At 44.2% G+C, this 20,913-nt stretch overlaps 2 protein-coding genes and 1 pseudogene across 9 annotated transcripts in view; all 3 read left to right on the top strand.

Moving 5' to 3' along the window:
• nbeal1 (neurobeachin-like 1) overlaps window positions 1-4,772 on the top strand; it is a 34,459-nt gene extending 29,687 nt beyond the window's left edge. For 6 of the 8 annotated variants that reach the window (XM_028979669.1, XM_028979673.1, XM_028979675.1 and 3 more), the window contains 5 exons: window positions 74-168; window positions 281-397; window positions 515-676; window positions 902-1,050; window positions 1,275-4,772. In XM_028979669.1, coding sequence (XP_028835502.1) covers window positions 74-168; window positions 281-397; window positions 515-676; window positions 902-1,050; window positions 1,275-1,557 — 806 coding nt within the window. In that variant the 3' untranslated portion in view covers window positions 1,558-4,772. The remainder of the gene's footprint in view (window positions 1-73; window positions 169-280; window positions 398-514; window positions 677-901; window positions 1,051-1,274) is intronic. The other 2 variants (XM_028979674.1, XM_028979676.1) reach the window with 1 other exon arrangement.
• Window positions 4,773-5,686: 914 nt separating this feature from the next.
• On the top strand, window positions 5,687-14,149 carry nhej1 (nonhomologous end-joining factor 1). The gene is made up of 8 exons (XM_028980715.1): window positions 5,687-5,707; window positions 5,794-6,417; window positions 7,082-7,303; window positions 7,445-7,583; window positions 7,726-7,784; window positions 11,790-11,994; window positions 12,481-12,581; window positions 13,907-14,149. The coding sequence occupies exons 2-8, from the start codon at window positions 6,250-6,252 to the stop codon at window positions 13,982-13,984; spliced, it is 972 nt and encodes a 323-aa protein (XP_028836548.1). The 5' UTR covers window positions 5,687-5,707; window positions 5,794-6,249; the 3' UTR covers window positions 13,985-14,149.
• Window positions 14,150-14,681: 532 nt separating this feature from the next.
• LOC114790126 (indian hedgehog B protein-like) lies at window positions 14,682-20,580 on the top strand (annotated as a pseudogene).
• The last annotated feature ends 333 nt before the right edge of the window (window positions 20,581-20,913 follow it).

Genomic DNA, 20,913 nt, shown 5'->3' on the forward strand with positions numbered 1-20,913 from the left:
TGTGTGTGTGTGTGTGTGTGTGTGTGTGTGTGTGTGTGTGTGTGTGTGTGTGTGTGTGTGTGTGTGTGAACAGACATAGTGACCTGCATTGGCACAGACCACTGTGGGATCCACCTTATCTCAGGCTCCAGGGACTCTACATGCATGGTGTGGCAGGTTCTACAACAGGTGAGATTTTTTTTTTCTTGACTTTCCCCTTCCCATCTGTCCACATGTCATTTAATGGTGGAAATTTTACAGTGAGTGGTTTTGTAAAAGTGAGTGTGATTTAATTTTACAGGGCGGCACTCCGGTAGGTCTGAGTCCGAAGCCAGTGCAGGTGCTGTATGGACACACTGATGAGGTGGTTAGTGTCTGTATCAGCACAGAACTAGACATGGCTGTGTCTGGTGCACGGGTAAGACACAAGCATGCATAACACAAGCAATAATGACATTGTTATAAACCCCACCATTGTCTATGAAATATATTTGAAATTGCAGAGACAAAGTGATACTGTGTATGTGTGTTTCAGGATGGTACAGTGATAATACACACAGTCCGGAGGGGTCAGTACATGCGTTCTCTGCGTCCCCCCTGCGATAGCTCACTTCCCATGTCTATCATGCACCTGGCTGTGTCTTGGGAGGGACACTTGGTGGTTCACACCTGTGTGGAGGGCAAAGCCACACTGAAGGTATATATATTTTATGAAAGGGGTAGGGTTGTATATAATTATGATGAAGGTGAATGTTTGTGTCTTTGAAGGATCTTTGTTTATTTTCAATGTTCAGCACACAATGTGTAGAAATATCAATACATGCAAACACACAAACAGTAACATATTTCACATGCAGAACTGTACAGTGCATGCAAGCTAACATCGCTAAAAATGTAATGCGCTGCTACTTTGTGTTTTTAGGATAAAAATGCCCTGCACTTGTACTCTGTGAATGGAAAGCACCTGGGCACAGAGGCTCTAAAGGAGCAGGTGACTGACCTTTGTGTGTCTGGCGAGTACATTGTGATGGGCAGTGAACAGGGCTACCTGTCATTCAGAGACCTGTACAGGTAAATGCTTAACCCCTGTCTAATATGATTCATTATGTGCAGTGAATATGATCTGATCCCAGTTGAATCCATTGCATCTCCTTTGTCATTTTCTATTCTTGTTAAAAAAAAAAAAAAAAATTTAATATGCAGTAGTCACTATCTATACACACGTCACAGTGGAAACGTTGTTTTATCTTTCTTGAAAATCATAAACTCTGTGTTTGCATCTGTTCTCCATTTAGCCTGGCGCTGTGTGCGTCTCCCATGGCGATGCGTGTGCCCATCCGCTGTGTGTCAGTGACAAAAGAGCAGAGCCACGTGCTGGTGGGACTGGAGGATGGGAAGCTGATTATCGTGGGGGTGGGGAAGCCAGCGGAGGTAAAGAGCTCCCTCAGGAACTACATCACCCAGAGGATGGAGGGGTCACCCCTAATGAGCACGCTCAGAGTGCGCTCACCTGCCCGCCTCCTCCACCTCCGAGACCAGAATACCTTCAGTCCCGACAGCGCATACAACACAATATAACTGAAGCTACACACAGACACACACACTTGTAAACATTCAGCCATACTCTGACTACATAGTCAATTGCCACTTACCAGGTAATAGGACTAACACGTTCAGACACTAAATAACATCCTTGTCTAAGCATAAACACATACCCTATCACTGCTGAGGAGGACATATTTAACAGTTGACCCTCTGACTCCTAACATGGCTACTGGCAGGTAGAACTCACCAACATTAAACTGGACAGCTCACCCTGTCCAGTTACACACCCTCACTATGCATCCATCTACTAAACGTAAATACAAAGTGACATATACCACTCGGTTACATATCAAATACACTTCTGAACTGGGACCAGAGTGTCTCATACTGTACTGTGCGATTTACACATGCGATGCCAAGGACTGTGAATTTGTTTCGAAGTTGCCTTTTGTTATTTGTTTGGGTGGTCACATGTTGTTTACATAATTGTCGTCCAATGCTTAACTTCAATTTTACTGTGAAGTAAATTTATACATAATAATTATAACGATTATATCATTAATAATTATTAATATATAATTAGATATATATATATATTAGCTGTCATTCCTGGATGCTGTCAACGTCACCACCTTTTTAATCGAAAACCAGTAGTAGAAAACCAAGTATTGACATTAGAAAAAGAAACAAATTTAGGACTAGTATTGTGAGTAGGAATTTGAATTAGAAAAATTACCCGGGTTTCAGGTTTGGGCTATTTTTGACTGACATTTCAACAGTTTGATTCTTCTGTGATCCTCACTTCCATTTGTGTTGGTTAATTTGGTTCACTCAAATCACTCAAGATTTTTATTCTTTTGTTTTCTTTTCATCTGAATGCCTAATCTCAAATTGAATCAGAAACCTGAATGGACTAACAATCCCTCATCCATCATTTTTCTCCCTTTTTTTCTTTCCTTCTTTTTACTTAATTTTTTCCCTTGGCCTGTCCTCCTGACTACATTGCTCTCCTCTCTTCACCATTCCTCCTTCTCCTGTCCTCCGTTCCTCTCAGATGCGCTCTGGCCAGATCACTCGGAAGCTGTGGGGTTCCAATAAGCGTCTGACACAGATCTCTTCGGGAGAGACGGAGTACCACTGAACCCGCCCCTTCCCACCACTCCTCTCCCCACTGCCTGATTGATCCACTGCCTTCTCAATCATGACAATCACCTTATCAGATTGGACCTTGTGTGACTGGAGGATGACTGGGGCTGAGTGTGTTTGACCCCCTTCTGCCTCCTGTAGTGTGAAGACCCAGATTTGTGTGTGTTTGTGTGTGTGTGTGTGTGTGTGTGTGTGTGTGGGTGTGTGTCAGATGGTTGAGCAAGTGCAGGCGCTGTGTGCAACCATTCTTTGCTCTTTGTGTTTTTACACACCATATGAATGTTCCCTCTATCCCTTTTTCCTCTTCGGTTTCAACATCCCTCCTGCCATCATTCTCATCACCTCCACATATATACATCAGTCTGTATGTGTGAGTTGTCACTGCTCACAGTTCATGTGTGGATTATCTTTCTTTCTGAAGGTGGCCTTGTCATTTTAAATTTTGTTTTGTATCTTGAGCTGTGTAAAGGCCACAGGGCTGCCACATGTGCTGCGTTTGTTTTAACAGTTTTCCATGAACATAAGTACATTCACATTCATTTCTAAAGCGTTTGCATAGCATAATATGATATATGGTGTATTTTGTCTAAAGGTTTTTTGAAGTAAACCACATGTATGCAATTTTTACACATCAGTTTTAAAGTAATATTAGTTAATGCAGTGAACACTACATAATATCCATATGTACACACACACACTCGTCTGATAATATGATGTGCTGCTGTGTAGTACTTAACATAGAATGTTTTTTTGTTCATTACTTGAATCCATTTTTTAGAAAATTTTAGTCATTTCCAACAAATATGATAACAGGAACAGGGGAATACTTATCACACAAACTTTGTCAAAGTGGACCCACCCTGGGGGGTGTTCTAAGGGCTTCAGAAACAAAACTGCAAGCAATATCGCTCACGCCCCCTTTTAGTGACTGAACATTCCAGCCTCTTATTTCAGAGGCTGACCAATTCAGAATTTCCTTGTAACTGCATTGTCTTCCTTATAACTGCGATGTTAAACCGGTCTGAGTAATCAGGCACTACTCTTGTATGCTGCAATGTACTTCAGAAGTTGCGTTTTCCTCTTCAAACCTGTATTTCTGCTATCTGCATTGTAAACTCTTTTTAAAGCCATGCTGAGCAAAGAGCACCTGGTTGTGAGGCCATGTTTGGCCCCTTCCTTCCAGAGTTCTGTAACTGAGGGGCATTTCTATCCTCTGTTCTTCCACTTTCACTGTGTGTATGAGTGTGTGTATGACTGTCTGTACTGTAATTTTACATGTTATGTTTGGTGCAACACAGATTTCAATTATAATTTTATTAAAGAAATTATGTATTTTTCATCAATGTCCATAGTAAGAGAATATAATAAAATATTTTTAATGCCAAATTCTGAATATCCTCAATGACATTGGTGTTTTCTTTAGTTTTTTTTAATTGCAGTCTGAAGAGTTTTGATTGTTTTGATCTTTGCTCTATGCAGCTTCTTGCACTTTGCAAGTTCGTAGGTCTGAGCTGGGAAATTGTTTCTGTTTTGGTTAGTTGCCTTAATTTTGACCTTGTGAGAGCTATAACTATACAATACATGTTCCTACTTCAAACTGAAGGGTAAGCAGGACTATTGCTCGGTTGACTGGGAGTGACTGAAACTTTTTTTTTTTTTTTAGTTAGTTAGTTTCTTATTTTGTGACCACTTTCAGAACTATTGGAGGGAAACTATTCCACCACTGAAACAGAGTGCCTTTCCCACAATGCATTACCTTTCAACAATGCAAAACTGACATGATCTTCACATTCTACAAATGCAGTTGTTTTTGGGAGAACCAAGAATCGTTGAAAGTCTGAATTAGAATTGATGTGACTTATGTAACCTAGCTGCTTTAGAGTCAACCGCTCACTGATACTGTGTGTAAATTTGTGCTTTATTTATAAATACAGTATGTAAAATGTACAGCATGATCTTGATTTCTGTGTATTTTTGATTTGTTTGTTTCAACTTCGAAGGTACTATTGATTGTAAAATAGTTTTAAACGTCCTCTGTACAGAGAAACTGCTTTGTATACACAAATTAAAAATGAGAATAAATCCCTGTTGAAAATCATTAATTTCAGTCATTTTTTTAATCCATCGTGCACCTACAGCTTGTATGATCTAAAAAAATTTGTGCAAGGAGTCCAGAGTGATTGAAAGTGAAAGTGCTGGAGTGTATTGAAGTTCTACGTGCTGTTGTTGTTAAGGGCTTGGGAAGAAGCTCCTCCTCATTCTCTCTGTGTTGGACTTCAGGGAGCGAAAGCGCTTCCCTGATCGCTGCAGAGAGAAGAGTCCATTGTTGGGGTGGCTGAGGTCCTTCACTATCTTCCTGGCCCTGGTCCAGCACCGCTTTCTGTAGGGCTCGACTGTCCTGCATGGTGCTGTTCCTGAACCAGGTTGAGATATTTCCCGTCAGGATGCTCTCTATGGTGCAGGAGTAGAAGTTCCTTGGAGGGCAGTCTGAAGTCTCTCAGGCGTCTGAGGTGGTAGAGACGCTGACGGGTCTTTTTTCATTACAGTGTTGATGTGAAAGGACCATGACAGGTACTGCGTGATGTAGACACCAAGGTAACGGAAGCGGACCACTCTCTCCACTGGGCTCCTGTTGATGACAGGGGTCTGGTAGGTCCTCTCCTGCTTTGTACTGAAGTCTACTATTAACTCTTTTGTCTTGCTGACGTTCAGGTGGAAATTGTTCCTCTGGCACCAGTTCACCAGATTGCCTACCTGGAGGAGGTTGGAAGTCTCGTCGTTGTCAGAGATCAGGCCCACCACGACGGTGTCGTCAGCAAACTTGATGATGCTGGTGGAGTTAGTAGTGGCTGCACAGTCGTATGTATACAGGGAGTACAGCAGGGGGCTCAAAACACAGCCCTGGGGGGCTCCAGTGCTGAGAGTGATGGAGGCTGAGACATGTCCGCCCATCCTTACTGCCTGTGGTCTCCCAGCTAGGAAGTTGGAGATCCACTGACAGAGAGATGAGCTGAGTCCCAGGTGCTCCAGCTTGATGGTGAGTGTGGAAGGGATTATTGTGTTAAATGCTGAACTGTAGTCAATGAAAAGCATTTTAACAAAATTTCCCTTCTGAGTGTCCAGGTGGGTGAGTGCTGTATGGAGGAGATATGAGATGCCGTCGTCTGTGGATCGGTTGGGACGGTAAGCAAGAAATGATAAAGTCTCTGACCAGCCAGGTAAATGATTTGTCCGAGAGAGAATTGGAGCCGACTGTCCTTACTGCCACGCAGTTAAACGAGCCTTCGGCTGTTGACTGCTGTGCCTGCTGTAATGCGGCGGAACTATTTATTCGGTACTTGTTTTCCCGACGGAACGTGTGACGGTCGGACGATTCCCCGTTTGGACGAGATCCGAATGTGATATAACCATACATTAATCGTTTTAATTATTTATACGCGCTGACATTTATTTAGGTACCATTTCACTTATGTCCACCGTCACTGATTGATCGAATGAGCTCTAAATGAATGCTCGGTAGTCGGTTTCGTTAAGCTCCCGGACCTGCGGGGCTCCGGGGACTACGTTCAGCCCAAAGCCATGGATGCCGCCGGCGTCACTAAACCCTGGGTGCCCGTCTGGATAGACGACTCTCGGCTACTGGCTAAAGCTTGGTTCGGCGACACGCAGTACCGCGTCCTCCTGAGCGACCTGGACTGCGTTTGGGAGGAAACGATGGACGCGTCTTCTATTCAGAGTCGGTCTCAGGTGAGAGTCACGCAACACTGTTACATATTATACACTGCCTGACCACGTGCTTACATTTATTACCTGGTTTATTCGACTTTTAGGGAGTAAGTTGTGCGTTAAAACAGACCTTGTGGAATCTTCGCGATATTAAAGTGGGACGTTTGTGGTTCATTCCTGGTGTCCTGCGACGCCACTAATTCGGGTGATGAGTTTCGCATGGCATGCAGTAGTATACAGTCCCTTATTCAGCAGCTTCACTGAGGGGCCGTGGTGGGGAAAGCGGTTCAAATCCAGGAACGCCAAGGTTCCATTGTGGTTCCCCTGAGAAAACACTGCTCACTACGCGACGGTTTTAAATGCATTTCGTGGTGCGCACCGTGTGCTGCGCTGCAGTGTTTCACAATGACAATCACTTCACTTTCACAAGCAAAGTTACAACTTGTTCTGTACTGTTACGGTTTTACGTGACCATGTCCTGCAGTGTATCACAATGACAATCACTTTGGTATCTGGTAACCAAAGCAATGACCATCGTCTCCATAAGTCACAGTAATTAATGAGGATATTAAATGTTATTAGTCAGCACACGGCATGTTCAGCCGATGTGTCTGTGAGTACGTACTAGAAAATGCCTTAAAGATGTTCAAATGTGTTTCCGCATATGAATTTGTCTCCCTTTCAGGAGCTGAACAAGCGCCTCCGAGCACCGCCTCAGGCTTTCTTCTCTCACCTCTGCTCAGTTGCGGGTCCATGCTTCTCCGGACAGGCAAGCGTTGACAACAAGGACACAGCACACTTCTCCCTGCAGCACCGTGACAACCAGCTGACTGTCCGACTGAAGAGCGAGCTGGCCGGGGTGCCCTTCTACTGGGAGTTCCGATGTGGGCCCACCTCTCTCTCAGTGGTACAGCACATCGATGTTGTCTTTGGTTTCTCTGTTTCCCAAGAGAACAGAGTCTTTATTTACTGTTTTCTGATGAACTTTATGCTTTTTTGCTCTTAGTTGAATGCTAATGATACAATACAGGATTACTCCTGTTCTCAGGTTTGTAGGGAGTTGGTGTGCCCTCTTGTGGTCATGAGCAGGGCACTGCAAAGACAGGTGGAGGAACTGGGGGCCATGCTGGTGCGGAAGGATGCAGAAATACAGGATTATAAGGAGAACGGAGCCGTACTCAGCCGAGGTTCTTAAAACACACACACACACACACACACACACACACACAATTATTGATGAAAACTTACCCCCATGGATACACAGGCTACAGGACTGGGAACCCAGCTCAACAAACTCTCACTCTTCATGTCGCCTGTGTGTTCATGTAGAGAGACTGCAGACAGACGTGTTTGAGGAACAGAGTTACAGAGAGAACTTCATGACTCAGGTGAGATTTATGCGCGAACACCAACATACACCGAAAGAAAAGCAGAATTTGCATCCACAGTTCTACATAAACCTCCATGTATAAACACCACAGAGGGAAGGAAAAAAGAAAGGAGTGTGTAGCACAAAGCCAGACAGTTTTAAGACTGGATATCTTTATTTGAATCTAAGTTGAGGTAGACTGTTGAACACACACACTGCACATATGAAACCAGTGTATAATTAGAATGTGGTTTGGTCTGTGTGTGTGTGTGTGTGTGTCCTGTTTTTGGAGTGTAAACTCTCACCAGTCTGTCAGTTCTCCTGACCACAGGAATGAATATGGTCAGGGAAGGTGGAGCCAAACCAGCACCCCAATTAAGACGGGTTAAGAAAGATGACAGAAGGAGCAGGAATGACTGTGTCTTTTTAAGTCGTGTGTGCGACTGGATGCCTTTTGTTCTTGTTTTCGTAACTGTAGTTAACTTTTTATTTTTACCTTGAGCATTTAAGGCTTTCTCGTTTTCAAAGTGTAAAGGCCATCTCAGACCTATTACTGGACAACCATATAATCCAAATTCATTGAATATTTCCCCCAGACAAATACATAATATATATGTGCTAATTATGATTAGATGCACAGTAAATAAATGCATGATTGCATTCAGGTAACATCTGTGACTATAGTTGGATTGGGAATTTAGTTGTAAGCCAGAAAGTATTTATTTATTTATAAAGTTCACTTCTCTGAATGACATTGTCTAGAGACAGTGAGAGGAATGAGTGGCATGTTGGTGAATATTGTATAATATTTTATAAGACTTTGAAATGTTGATTCTCTTCATTTAGGCATTGGCACATGTAAAAATGTGATCTGGACCCATTGAAGAGGGTTGCTAATAACAATAAAACATGAATTTCAATAGTTTAATGAATGAGTGAATGAATGACCCAAGTACCCTGAACATAGTAGCGTTAAGATTACATGAGATCTGATTAATAGCCAAGACCCAGTCAGACCTCAAAAGACATCAAAGTATACTGAAATCCTTAAACTACATGTTTAGATTTCTAACATCGACAAGTAAAGCGAGTGAGAGAGGTGAGTGATACTGACGTTGTCTCGGGCCTTTCTAGACAGTGGGGAATGTAGAGGCTGGTCTAAAAGTGGATGGGTGACTGTCCCCGAGCCAGGGGCCTCAGCATCACACACATGCGGGGGTGTGTGAGAGACTGTGACTTTTCATCTCACACTCATGGTCCAAGCAGTGCTTCATCTCCTGGACTGAGCAGTGTGCCTGTGGCTTGTGGGCTTCAACAAGACATGGTGCGTAGGCTACGGTTACTGTAGTACAATTCCCAGTTTTTGCGCTGGCTCAACACTGACCAGTTGAAGACCAAAGACTCAGCATTTCAGATCAAAAATGATTTAAAAAAAAAAAAAAGTGTCAGAGAAGTTTGTTTTATTGTACTATGCCAGGATTTGAAGCAACATGGAATCTTTTTGGTTATGAGCCCATTTCTCAGATCACTGTGAAATGTAGCAGTGTTGGAAAAAAAAAACTTCCACAAATTCCATATGGAAGTGACAAACAAACATTGCAGGACCCTGAAAAACAGACCTGGCATTACTTGGAATCCTGTAAGATAGCAGCTCTGTGTGAATGTGAGCACGTCTCAGTCATTTGCCATGTTTGTCGGCGTCTCTGTTGAAAGATGTCTTTATCTGGGTGAAGGATTTAAAATGTGCCACACCCAGCAAAGCTCTGTAAGTATTTTAAGACAAGGTTAGTGCTCAAAATGGACTTTCCACTCAAGCTTTCATCCCAGTCTATCTCTCCTCCTTGGACTTTGTCCTTCTGGAGCCAAAGAGGATGACGAGATGAAAAATGGAGAGATGTATGACCCACTTTTATTTACTGTTCTTTCAGTCAAGACCAAGAACAACAAAAACCCATCGCCACCAGTCAATATTGACCAGTGAGTAATTATAACTTGTGCCCCCTCCCTCACACGCAATGCTGTTCAGCCATACTGACTGCGGTTTTGGGGTTCACGACCCACCCTCTGTCCCTGCGCTCTTTAGCCCATTTCCTGTCCTGTCCTTATTTGGACAGGACCCCTCCCTGACCTCAGCGAGGAGACTGCTGTGCGCCTGCTGTGGTCCAGGAGCTGTGACGCACGTCTGATTGATGCGTGTAATTCTTTTGACTGAACTAAAATATTTATTGTGGTTTGTAGTTTTGTGCTGTTTGTGTTGCTATTGTTGCTCTTTATTTTTTTCCTGCTCCTCCAATTCAGATGATATTAAGAATACTGTCTATCTTTGAAATTTGGGTTTGGTTGGCAGCTCTCTGTAACCGGGACCAAGTCATAACGTTCAGTAATCAGCCTGAACTGATTGCCATAAAGCACTTGTGTGCTGAGTCTTTTCTCTGTAATTACCTTATGCTGTGGCTTTACTGTGTGTGTGTGTGTGTGTGTGTGTGGTTTCATTGAACCCAACAAGGCTGAAATCTCACATCTCTGCCCCCAAACAGGCAGGACCATGAGGAAGAGACTTCATGAACAGAGAAAAAGAGAGAGGTGTAGGAAGAACATGGAAATAGAAGACAGTTCTTTTGGGGCACTGCAGACAGATTTATGAAGCAATGTAAACCGAGACTCTTCCCAAGGTTTATCTGGAGACGGCCGATTAATACTTCACCTGCCTCTGTTTGTTTTTCCTACCCGTTCCCTGTGTGTGTGTGTGTGTGTGTGTGTGTGTGTGTGTGTGAGAGAGAGAGAGAGAGGCCTGAAATCTGAAGTCGGTGCCACAGATTAAGGAGAAGTGTAGCAGGAAAAGGTACTGGCCTCAGGTCAGTCTACCTGTTTGCGCTTCGTGTTTAATGAGGAGAGGCCTGTTCCTGCATCAGCCGCGCTCTGTGGTCTACAGCTGATTTGGAAATGCCAGTATTTGGATTTGGCAGGAAGCTGAGGCTGACAGCGAAATTATGACAACAAACTGCTCTAATGCGTAGCTGTTTACCCGCTAATAATAGCAGATCAGCAGCAAACGTTCTTCTGTTCCGCTGATTCTCCACAGATTCTCCTTTCATTGGGCTGTTTGGGCTTCCCAGCCCCATCCTCACTGCCACTGGTTTATTCATTCGGGGGGAGGGGCTCGGTTTAGATGAGGCGCTTGGCCTGAGTTTGGGGTGAATCATTGACTGGGTGTGGTTCACAGGTGAAATGTATCAGGTAGGTGATACACAGGTCATGGTGCGCGAGTGTGTGCACGCGTGTGTGTCCCTTATGCATGTAAATATGGAAGAGGAATTTTCCAGGAGAGTAAACAGTATATGAACTTGGCCGTATTTTTTCTTTCTGCTGATTTAAAGCTTAAGAATTCAGTAATGATAAATACAGCATATTTGTGTATATCAGCAATTACGTGGTCACATAATAAGTGAAAAATGAAAATTAAGAGTGTTTGGAGGGATAAAAAGAGTGCAAAAAAAGATTTTTGAAGACTGGCGGACCGTTGATGATAACTCCCCCCACTCACATTGGTCTCACTGTGCCCAAAGGGGAGCTGACCAGACCTTACATTTATTTTTATGGATTCTGAACAAACAAATAATAAAAATAAATCAATGTAAACGTGGAAACCTGAGCAGGATATTTAGAAGCCCCTCTCTCTCTGACAGTAGACCACCAGTTTCTCCTGGTCAATATTTGTACAGCTAATTTTGAGAGTTTGTCCCTTTTTTCTATAAAAAAAAAAAAAAAGTGTTTCTCACTCTGTGTGTGTGTATGTACTATGTGCCTGTTGTGCAGTAGTGTGTGTTTCAGTGTACATGTTCGCACATTTATCGGCAGGTCATGTTGCTGCTGGGTGGGTCTGTTTTAAAATAAATGTTCATCTGTATTTGCAGTGGGTGCACACAGCCTACATCAAAGTACATGCTCGCTTGTGAATGCGTCCCCTCTTTTACAAATGTCTCTCTCTCTCTTTCTCTCTCTCTCTCTCTCTCTCGCTCCGTAGACTCTTCCACAGATGGGTCTGTTGCGAGACCGTTTGGGGTTCAGCTCTGAGCTGCAGGAACTTTATGTGGCAGTGAGTCAAAGAGACGCATTCAAACGCAGGCGCTCCAGCGGCGACACCGGCACGGCCGATGGCACCGACGAGCAAGACAGAGACCACGCAGCCGCACTGACCGTTCCCAAACAATCCAGTACAACCATCTCAGGTTAACACACTTTCCATTTCCACTTTTACACCTCTACCAGTTTTAAAGTTGCGAAAACCACAAACTTTTTTTCATGTTGGGGTCATTATGTACATTATGTCGAGTGTAGAATTCTGTGGGGGAAAAAAATGAATTTAAAGCATTTTGGAATAAGGCTATAACATAACAAAATTCCGGATGAACTGTATAGTGGAATATCAGTGTCCAACAACAACGTGGCGATACACCCTGATGATAGGGTTTTTGTCAGGATGCAGTAGGAGTTGAGAAACTGCACTAATTAAATTAAACCGGACGTCTTTCCATGTAACCACGGAAGTAGTATTGACCAGTAATAGAGATTACCAGCTCTGATCATCTCGTATAGTTTTATACACCTATTTAGTTAATTACTTCCTGGAGTTTGAAGTCCCCGTAGCGGTCACCAGTCTCCCATGTGGTAGGCACATGAGTGCAAATGTCTCACCCTGTGGTTAAATTCCATAGGTTTTGGTCAGAATGCCACATCATGTCGGAGAGAGAAGAGCTCCGGTGAATCAGATGGTGGAGGTGCTACTGGTGGATCCCAGGAAGCTGCAAGTGAACAGGTCAGAACCTGATAATCCACATCATTGTGACGTATGGTCAACCTTGACTTTGTTGCCCTGGCACTTGGCAGTGGGTGGGATATATAAGGCAACAAGTGAACATTTTGTCTTTAAGTTGTTGAAAGCAAAAAATGGGCAAGTTTACGAATTTGAGTGACAAAAGACATTGTGGTGGCTAGACCGCTGGGTCATAGCACCTCCAAAACTGCAGCTATTGAATGTGAAAGTGAAGTGATTGGCATTGTGAAAGACTGCAGCACAGCACACGGTGACACAACAAAATGTGTCCTCTGCTTTAACCATCACCCTTGCTGTGCAGTGTGCAGCCATGACAGGCGCCCGGGGAGCAGTGTGTGGGGACGGTGCTTTGCTCAGTGGCACCTTGCCGCTTGGGATTCGAACCGGCAACCTTCTGATTACTGCACCGCTTCCTTAACCGCTAGGCCACCACTGCCCCTATTGTGGAATGTTCACGGTCTGCAGTTGTCAGGAACTGCCAAACATGGTCCAAGGATGAAAAAACAGTGAACCATATGAAACATATGAAGACCCTGCTGCCCTCCACCCTGGACCCACTGCAATTTGCCTATCATCCGAACCGCTCCACGGACGATGCCATCGCCACCACCCTGCATCTGACCCTCACCCACCTGGACTATAAGGACACATACGCACGAATGCTGTTCATAGACTTCAGTTCAGCATTCAACACATCATTCCTTAGCACCTGGTCTAGAAGCTGAGCCTGCTGGGCCTGAACTCTGGATCTTGGACGTCCTGACTGGGAGACCTCAGTCTGTCCGGATCGGTATAGAATCAGATTTGTGCCAAAATTTTGAAACAAAACTTTCCTAACATCAAACAAAAATACAATGTTGAAATGTAAAATAAGAGGCTGGAATATTCACAACATACGTTTTTGCTTACGTCTCACTTTTTCATTTTCGCTTGTGAGCCTTTCAGTTACGCTGCTCGTTTTGGACACTCTGCCCCGTTTAATATTTACACTCAGTGTGGTGTATCAGTATATATAGTTTTGAGGGGAAAGGTCTCTAAAAGGTTTAAGATGCCGATATAAGGCACGTATGGGTGGTAGTAGCCTAGTGGGTAATATACTCACCTATGAACCAGAAGACCCGGGTTCGAATCCCACTTACTACCATTGTGTCCCTGAGCAAGACACTTAACCCTAAGTTGCTCCGGGGAGACTGTCCCTGTACTTACTGATTGTAAGTCGCTCTGGATAAGGGCGTCTGATAAATGCTGTAAATGTAAATGTAAAAATGTAAACGTTTGTAATCCAACACCATGTGCCACTTTTTCAGACCGTCATACCCCCCGCTACCCAACGACCATCCACCACGCAACCCAAGAAGAAGAAAGCTGTGGGTCTCTTCCGGTGAAAAGCGGCCTTTTACATCCAGTGTGTTCCAGCCCAGTCTGTTGCTATCACACTTCTGTTAGAAGTCTGGACAACAAATTGACACTTTTTTTTTTTATATAAATATGTTTTATGGCTTTATAAGTCATCAGTGAAATGAAATCTGATAATAAATCTTTATTGCAAACATGCTGTCTGTCTGAAATGTAGGACCATAAGCTCTGTGTGTGTTTACAAATAAAAGTTATATATTTAAGTAGCTGCACCAGTTAAACTCTTATCAGATTGTTTTGATAGTTTTGTGAGTACTTTGGACAGTCGTGGCCGGAAAAAAAAAATCGTGCGTCTAGAAATACTTTCCAGATGAAAGCTGTCGGTCGTGGTCGCCATGTGCTCTTCCAATTTGAAACTTGGTTCATAAAAATATTATTAAAGTAAACCTTTCGTTCCTCTTCTCTTGGTGGAAGCCGCTTAATAATCGTGTGAGTGAGAGGGGCCGCTGCGCGTCCCGGACTGCGCCGCTCATCGACCAGAAGTCCTGTGTGTGTGTGTGTGTGTGTGTGTGTGAAGACAGATACGCAGGCCTTGTAAACTTTTCTTTACCCCGCAGCAGTAAATGATAACCGCTCTGGTCCAAAGGACTCTTCGCTTCAGGGGCCGGGAGTCCACTCGGCTGCGCGCCTCCGCGGCTCCATTAGACCCCCTCGGCGAGGACCGCAGGGAGCCCGGGACGGAGTTCTGATGTCCCGGATCTCTTCCATTTCCATCTCAGCCGCACGATTCATCGGGAGCCAGAAGCCTGACCGCTGCGGGGACCGCGACCCGGAGGCAGCGCGCCGCGCAACCAGCACCCGCCTGCAGGCGCGACGCGCGGCGGAACCCGCCTGCCAAGACAAACGGCCCTGCCCTATTTATGTCCCTGTCTCCACAGCGGACTCAGTCTGTACTCGGATCTTGGCGACGTGGGACAAGGGGGGCGACCTGACACCCAACCAAGCATCAGAGAGAAGGATGCGCCTTTGCGCGTCAGAGATGCCCAAGAGCGCGGAGTCGTTAATACGCTGTTAAACTGTGCGTCCTCCTCCCCCTCCAACAAAACCGCGACCAGGGGGAGGGGGGCTTCCTGAAATACACCTTTACCTGTGTCCCACACTCCGGAGCGGAGTGCCCGGTGGCGGAGGTGGCATGAGACTCGCCGCGACGGTGACGCTTCTGGTCGGCTGCGCCTTGCTTCTTTCACCCGGCTGTGGGGGCTGCGGCCCGGGCAGAGGACACGGCAAGAGGCGGTCGACGAGGAAGCTGACCCCGCTCGCCTACAAACAGTTCAGCCCAGGCGTCGCCGAGAAGACGTTGGGGGCGAGCGGAAGGTACGAGGGGAAAATAACCCGGAGCTCGGAGCGCTTCAAGGAGCTCACGCCCAACTACAACCCCGACATCATCTTCAAGGACGAGGAGAACACCGGAGCGGACCGCATGATGACGCAGGTAAGTCGGCGACACCGACGCCGGTTTTTAGAGAAGCCGAGCTGCATGAGGTGCACTTTGGCCGGCGGTCCGCGACCCTGCGCGATCGATTCTTCGGCTGTTCACTTCTGCTGCCCAGAAAGGATCTCTGCGCCTTAGACGTGACCCGACGGGTGGAGTTTAATCCGCGGACTCCGACACGGACCAGATTCTCCCGGGAAATCGTCCTGGGTACGAGGCCTTGAAGGAGCAGAATGATGAAATCCTACTGGCGATAACACGTTGGTCTGAAATGGGCAAATACTATTACGAAGCAGCTCATTTAAATATATTATTGTTTAGAATGTTTTATAAATAGTTTAAAATCAGTCAAATAAAAGGAATAAAAGTTAGATGGAATGTGTGTAAGGGCTTCCAAAACATTCGTTTTCGTTGGTCTTTATTGTAGTTTTAAAAATAGATCATGCATAAAACACGCACCGAAGGAAAAAGACCAGAAAAAACACAGTCGGACCCTCCGAGTATCTACGATCAGCATCTTCCGAAAAACTCAACAGGAACGACGGTGCCGTTTACAGCTCACTAAAGAGGCAGCACGACGGACGTCGTTTTACGCGTCCCGCCTGTCACCGCCACCTGGTTTTACGCCCTTTATAGAACCGGAGCCGGAGGACCGATTACGCGCATATTTCCACCCTTCAAAACGCGGCCTCGGAGGCGCGCGTCGCCGCGGCCGGTCCGTCGATGTACAGACGCGGCCATTCAGGCGCTCGCAGCCGCGGGTTCGAAGTTGGCGCGAAGTCCCCTGCAAAAAAAAAAAAGTACAACGGAGAGCGCCGTCTGATTTATGGAGAGCCCCGTGCGCCCTGGCGACCGCAGAGAGAAAACAGGGGACCGTGAATGGGGGCGTCTATTGCCCCGCAGGAGCGCTCGCAAGTAAAAAGCTCAAAATGTTGGAAGACCACAAAATCCATGTCGGGGGAACCCTGAGCTGCATCGGGTCCTGCAGCCTATTTCAGCACTGAAAGGATCCTGTGTTCGGCCGGTAGATGGAAACGCTCCTCCAAACCCTTTCAAGTTAATGTGGGTGAACTGTAGGAGAAGCGAAGGAAGCGACTTCTAATGAGAACAAACCAGTGAAAACACGTTAATTGAAAGGCACAAAGATTTCCTGGTGACCTATGACCCCTCTGTAAAAAAAAAAAGGGTACTGAACCTATTTTCCTATTTGGTTTCATTTATTTTCGTGCTTTATCAGTGATGCACTGAACTCTGGAGCTCAGGTGAAGGTGTTAAATCTAGGTGTACGTAAACAGGCCACAGAGCACCAATACATGAAACCGCTAAATATAGAATGTGCTTTATGTCTTCGCTTGATTTATTTTCCACTCAAGCCTCCCATGGCCCAGTCACCTTAAAAGCCCAGTAAAACAAGGCAGTCTTGTCCCTTACATCGTTTCCGAATGTATACATGTTTTATTTTTACAAATCCTGTCACATACATAGCCAGGCCTAAAACTCTGAAGGGTGCCTGTTTTATTTAAATAATTGTCAAGGCTTTACTTAATTAATGTGGAAAAATCATTCATTCACTATAGATTTCATCCATCAGCAAAGCATTCATTATACAGGTATAAAACCATTTTATATTTTCACTATTTGATTATTATTTGTGTTTTTTAAGCTTTTAGGTTCCCTCTTTCTGAACAGTTTCAGAGTTACTGTTGAGGGTTCTGATATCTCTATCAAATCAAAAATTAAGCTGGGTTTAAACTAAACATCACAAGTTTTCCCATGAGGGGATATTATTATTACTATGTGTTCCTTATACTTGTTTACGTGATCAAATTTACTTATTGACTATATATGTGTTTATATACACAAATTTGTCTCATATTTCTCAGCTGTTCATTTTTATTAAATCTACGTTATGATAATGCTGTACAGAGAACAGGCCACATATGATAAATAACATTCATAGTTTAATAATATATTGTACTGTAATGTAATAAACATTCATAGTTTGTAAATATGAAAATCATATTGGATAATGGTTTATTAATCTTTAGTTCCATGAAGAGTCATAAACATTTTTGTTTAATTTATTATGGTAATTTCTCATGTAATATACCATAGGTACACTACCAGTGAGAAGTTTGAACACACCTACTCTTGCAGAAATGGAAATTAAGATGGAGGACATTTTCCAATGCAAGAAACATATTTAATGTTTTTTGTAGAAGGAGATTGTAGAAAGTGTGAAGTATATTTAGTGAATATCTTTTTTCAGAGTTGCCTCTTTTTACATTCATGGCTGCTTTGTTCACTATTGTCATCATCATGAGATCTCTTATATGATTTATTTTACTTTTTGGCCTTTTTCTTTCCCCATGAATGTGTGATTGTTGGTTCTTCACCCCCAAGCGATGTAAAGATAAGCTGAACAATCTGGCCATCGCAGTGAGGAATGTGTGGCCGGGGCTTCGACTGCGTGTGACAGAGGGCTGGGACGAAGATGGTCATCACTCGGAGGAGTCGCTTCACTACGAAGGTCGAGCCGTGGACATCACCACATCAGACCGCGACCGCAACAAATACGCCTTGCTGGCCCGCCTGGCGGTGGAAGCCGGCTTTGACTGGGTCTACTACGAGTCCAAGGCCCACATCCACTGCAGTGTTAAATCAGGTGAGCCAGAAACGAGTGGGTCAGAAGGATTAAAGCACCACTAAAGGACGACAGAAGGTAAGAGTTAATGGAAGAGCCTGAGAGAGCAGAGATGAATTTAAGCAGGAGAACAGGCTGCTTGGGCCTTGCAACATTAAATCTCCACCTTAACGAACTAACGAATAAGGCCTCACCACCTACTCCCCATAATCAGAGTGTGCTTGTTTTTTAGTGGACAACACAGATACAGAATCTGCCGAAATCTGGTTCTAAGCTGAAAATAAACTGGGCTTTCTTCCTTTCACACTCCAGCACGAAGAAAGGGCAACTTGCAGCTTCTCTCCACACTGCCCCTCTCCTCTAATCATAACTTTCTCCTAATCATAACAAGTTTCTCTTCTGAATTTAACTCCCTCTCTTTAACTACATCTTTCTACTCAGCACTTTACACCCTGGACACTGCTACCTGAGCAGATCCTGTCGCCCTCTGCAGGCTGGAGGCTGACTAACACTCAGCAGATCTTTAGAAGTGATCACCATTAGTCTTCTACAGTGAGTTTTGCACTTACAAAATTATCTCGGTAGCTGGGGTTTCTTGAATGACCTCTAGGGTCATAAAAAGGCTAATTACTTTCATAATGGCAGCATCATTTGATAATGGGGATGCACTCTGTTCCATGGGCTCCCCAACCACACTTCATATTGATGTTTAAACCAATGTTGTATACCTGGAGCAACCAGCATCTGTGTGCATTTGTCATAGCATCCACATAGAGTACATCAAACAAACCTTATACTGTTTTCTTTTTCTCTCCTGCCCATCCCTAATTTTTTTCACTCGTTCTCTTCTCTCTCTATCCTTTGTGCCCAGATCGATATGCAAGATCCCTGTACCTGAGTTGATTGGACCAGAATTCACACCGTACTTTTTTTGTTCTTCTTTCCATTGTTTTAAACTTTTATTTATACCCACCTGAAATTTTTCAGACATACTGTAGTGCATTCTGACAGTTCAGAGGGGCTCGTATTTTTCCAAATGCTTATATGAGGAGTTCTTTTGCATTAGATTGAAGAATTAAACTAAGCCCTCTCACTTAAGCGTCAGTCCAATACATTTATGCCCCAAACATACCGCTTCTTCTGACCTATTCAATGAAAGAAGAGCTGGAGGTCAAAAGCACACAGCCTAGGTAGAGTGTCACAACTTAATGAAATGTCAGATTATGGTGGATTCATCAGTGGAGTCACTGATGCTCTTTATGTGTGTGTGTGTGTGTGTGTATCACAGAACGCTCAGCCGAAACAGGTGGCTGTTTTCCAGGAAGTGCTTGGGTGACCATGGAGGATGGGAAGCAGCGCTTGATGCGCGACCTCCATCCAGGTGACCGTGTCCTCGCCTCCTCCGAGAGTGACGGCAGTGGAGGCCTCCTTTACAGCGAGGTCCTCGCTTTCTTGGACTACAACCCCACCACCCGCAAGCACTTTTACATCATCAGCACAGAGGAAGAAGCTAGCTGTCTCTTACTGCGGCCCACTTACTGTTCGTCTCAGAAGGAAACTGCAGCGGATCAGCCGGCAAACTCCGGACAATATTTGCCAGCGATGCTCAGCCAGGACAGTGCGTCTTGGCTGCACAGGGGCAGGGGAGCAAGCAGCATCTGACCCGTATTTCTCGGGTGAGCTTTTGGGAGGACAAGGGTGTGTTTGCGCCGCTCACCGCCCATGGGACCATTGTGGTTAATGGCGTGCTAGCCTCATGTTATGCAGTGGTGGACAAACAGCAGCTGGCTCACTGGGCGTTTGGCCCTCTAAGGCTACTGTACCATTGGACTGGAGTGCCCCAGTGCTGCAGCAGTGGCCTGCACTGGTATTCATGGGCTCTACACTGGATCGGAACCCTGATTCTTAACTCAGATCACTTTCACCCAATGGGCATGATGCCAGAGGTGCAATAAAGAAAAGCACAAAAATAATATTTGAATTCTAGCCATTAATTGAACTGTTAACAAAGTGTCCTCAATACATGCAGACGCACACACATCAGTTTTTGCTCAGGTAAAATAATACTGAATTTACATACAAACACAGTTACATACAGCTAGACATGATTAAGGAAACCTGTTCTCAACTCTGTATGTCAACTTTGTGTGTTACAGTTAACAATGCTGCTCTTATACATCATCTGATCACCGCGCCCCTCAAAAATAACTATAACTATTCCAATGTTTTACTTGTAGGCATCAGATATATGTGTGTTATTATTGTTATGTAAAGTAAAATATATATTTAAAGATTTATTTTTTAAATTAAATTAAGTTGGAAGTATTTTCTAGTATCATATTGTTTTTATTGCCATCATTATTTTTAAAGCTTAAAATAAATGAGAATGCTACCGACAATAATGGGAATAAAACTCACATATAGCAAACTTATCCTTCCAAGTATTTGCTCATGTACTGTGAATAAGACAGAAAATAAATGTAAATATATTGATAGCATGTCAAAGCATTGATTTCACAACTCAAATGCTTTTTTTATGATAAAGTGTTGTCTGAATTTGTAGGTGGTCAGTTTTTCTAAAGTGTGTGTCCAGTTATCAAACAAGAAAATCTAATTTATTATCTACGTCCCATTACATCCACTTAGGGGCAGCAACGATCCACATTATGACCTAGGATTACATGCGATTGCTCAGTAAAAAGTCCATGAGAGTATACAAATGCTGTATGCTCTATTGGAATATCAATACATAGATCTGAGAGCATTACATATCTGTTATGTCTACCTGCAGCTTGAATTATCGACTAGTATTGGCCAATGGG

This window comes from Denticeps clupeoides, chromosome 5 (assembly GCF_900700375.1).
Source record: "Denticeps clupeoides chromosome 5, fDenClu1.1, whole genome shotgun sequence".
Taxonomy (NCBI): domain Eukaryota; kingdom Metazoa; phylum Chordata; class Actinopteri; order Clupeiformes; family Denticipitidae; genus Denticeps; species Denticeps clupeoides.

Coding starts and splice junctions, on each gene's coding strand:
- nhej1 (XM_028980715.1), top strand. CDS start 6,250: ATGGATGCCGCCGGCGTCACTAAACCCTGGGTGCCCGTCTGGATAGAC. Junction 6,418..7,081: donor CTATTCAGAGTCGGTCTCAG/GTGAGAGTCACG, acceptor TCTCCCTTTCAG/GAGCTGAACAAGCGCCTCCG. Junction 7,584..7,725: donor CGGAGCCGTACTCAGCCGAG/GTTCTTAAAACA, acceptor GTGTTCATGTAG/AGAGACTGCAGACAGACGTG.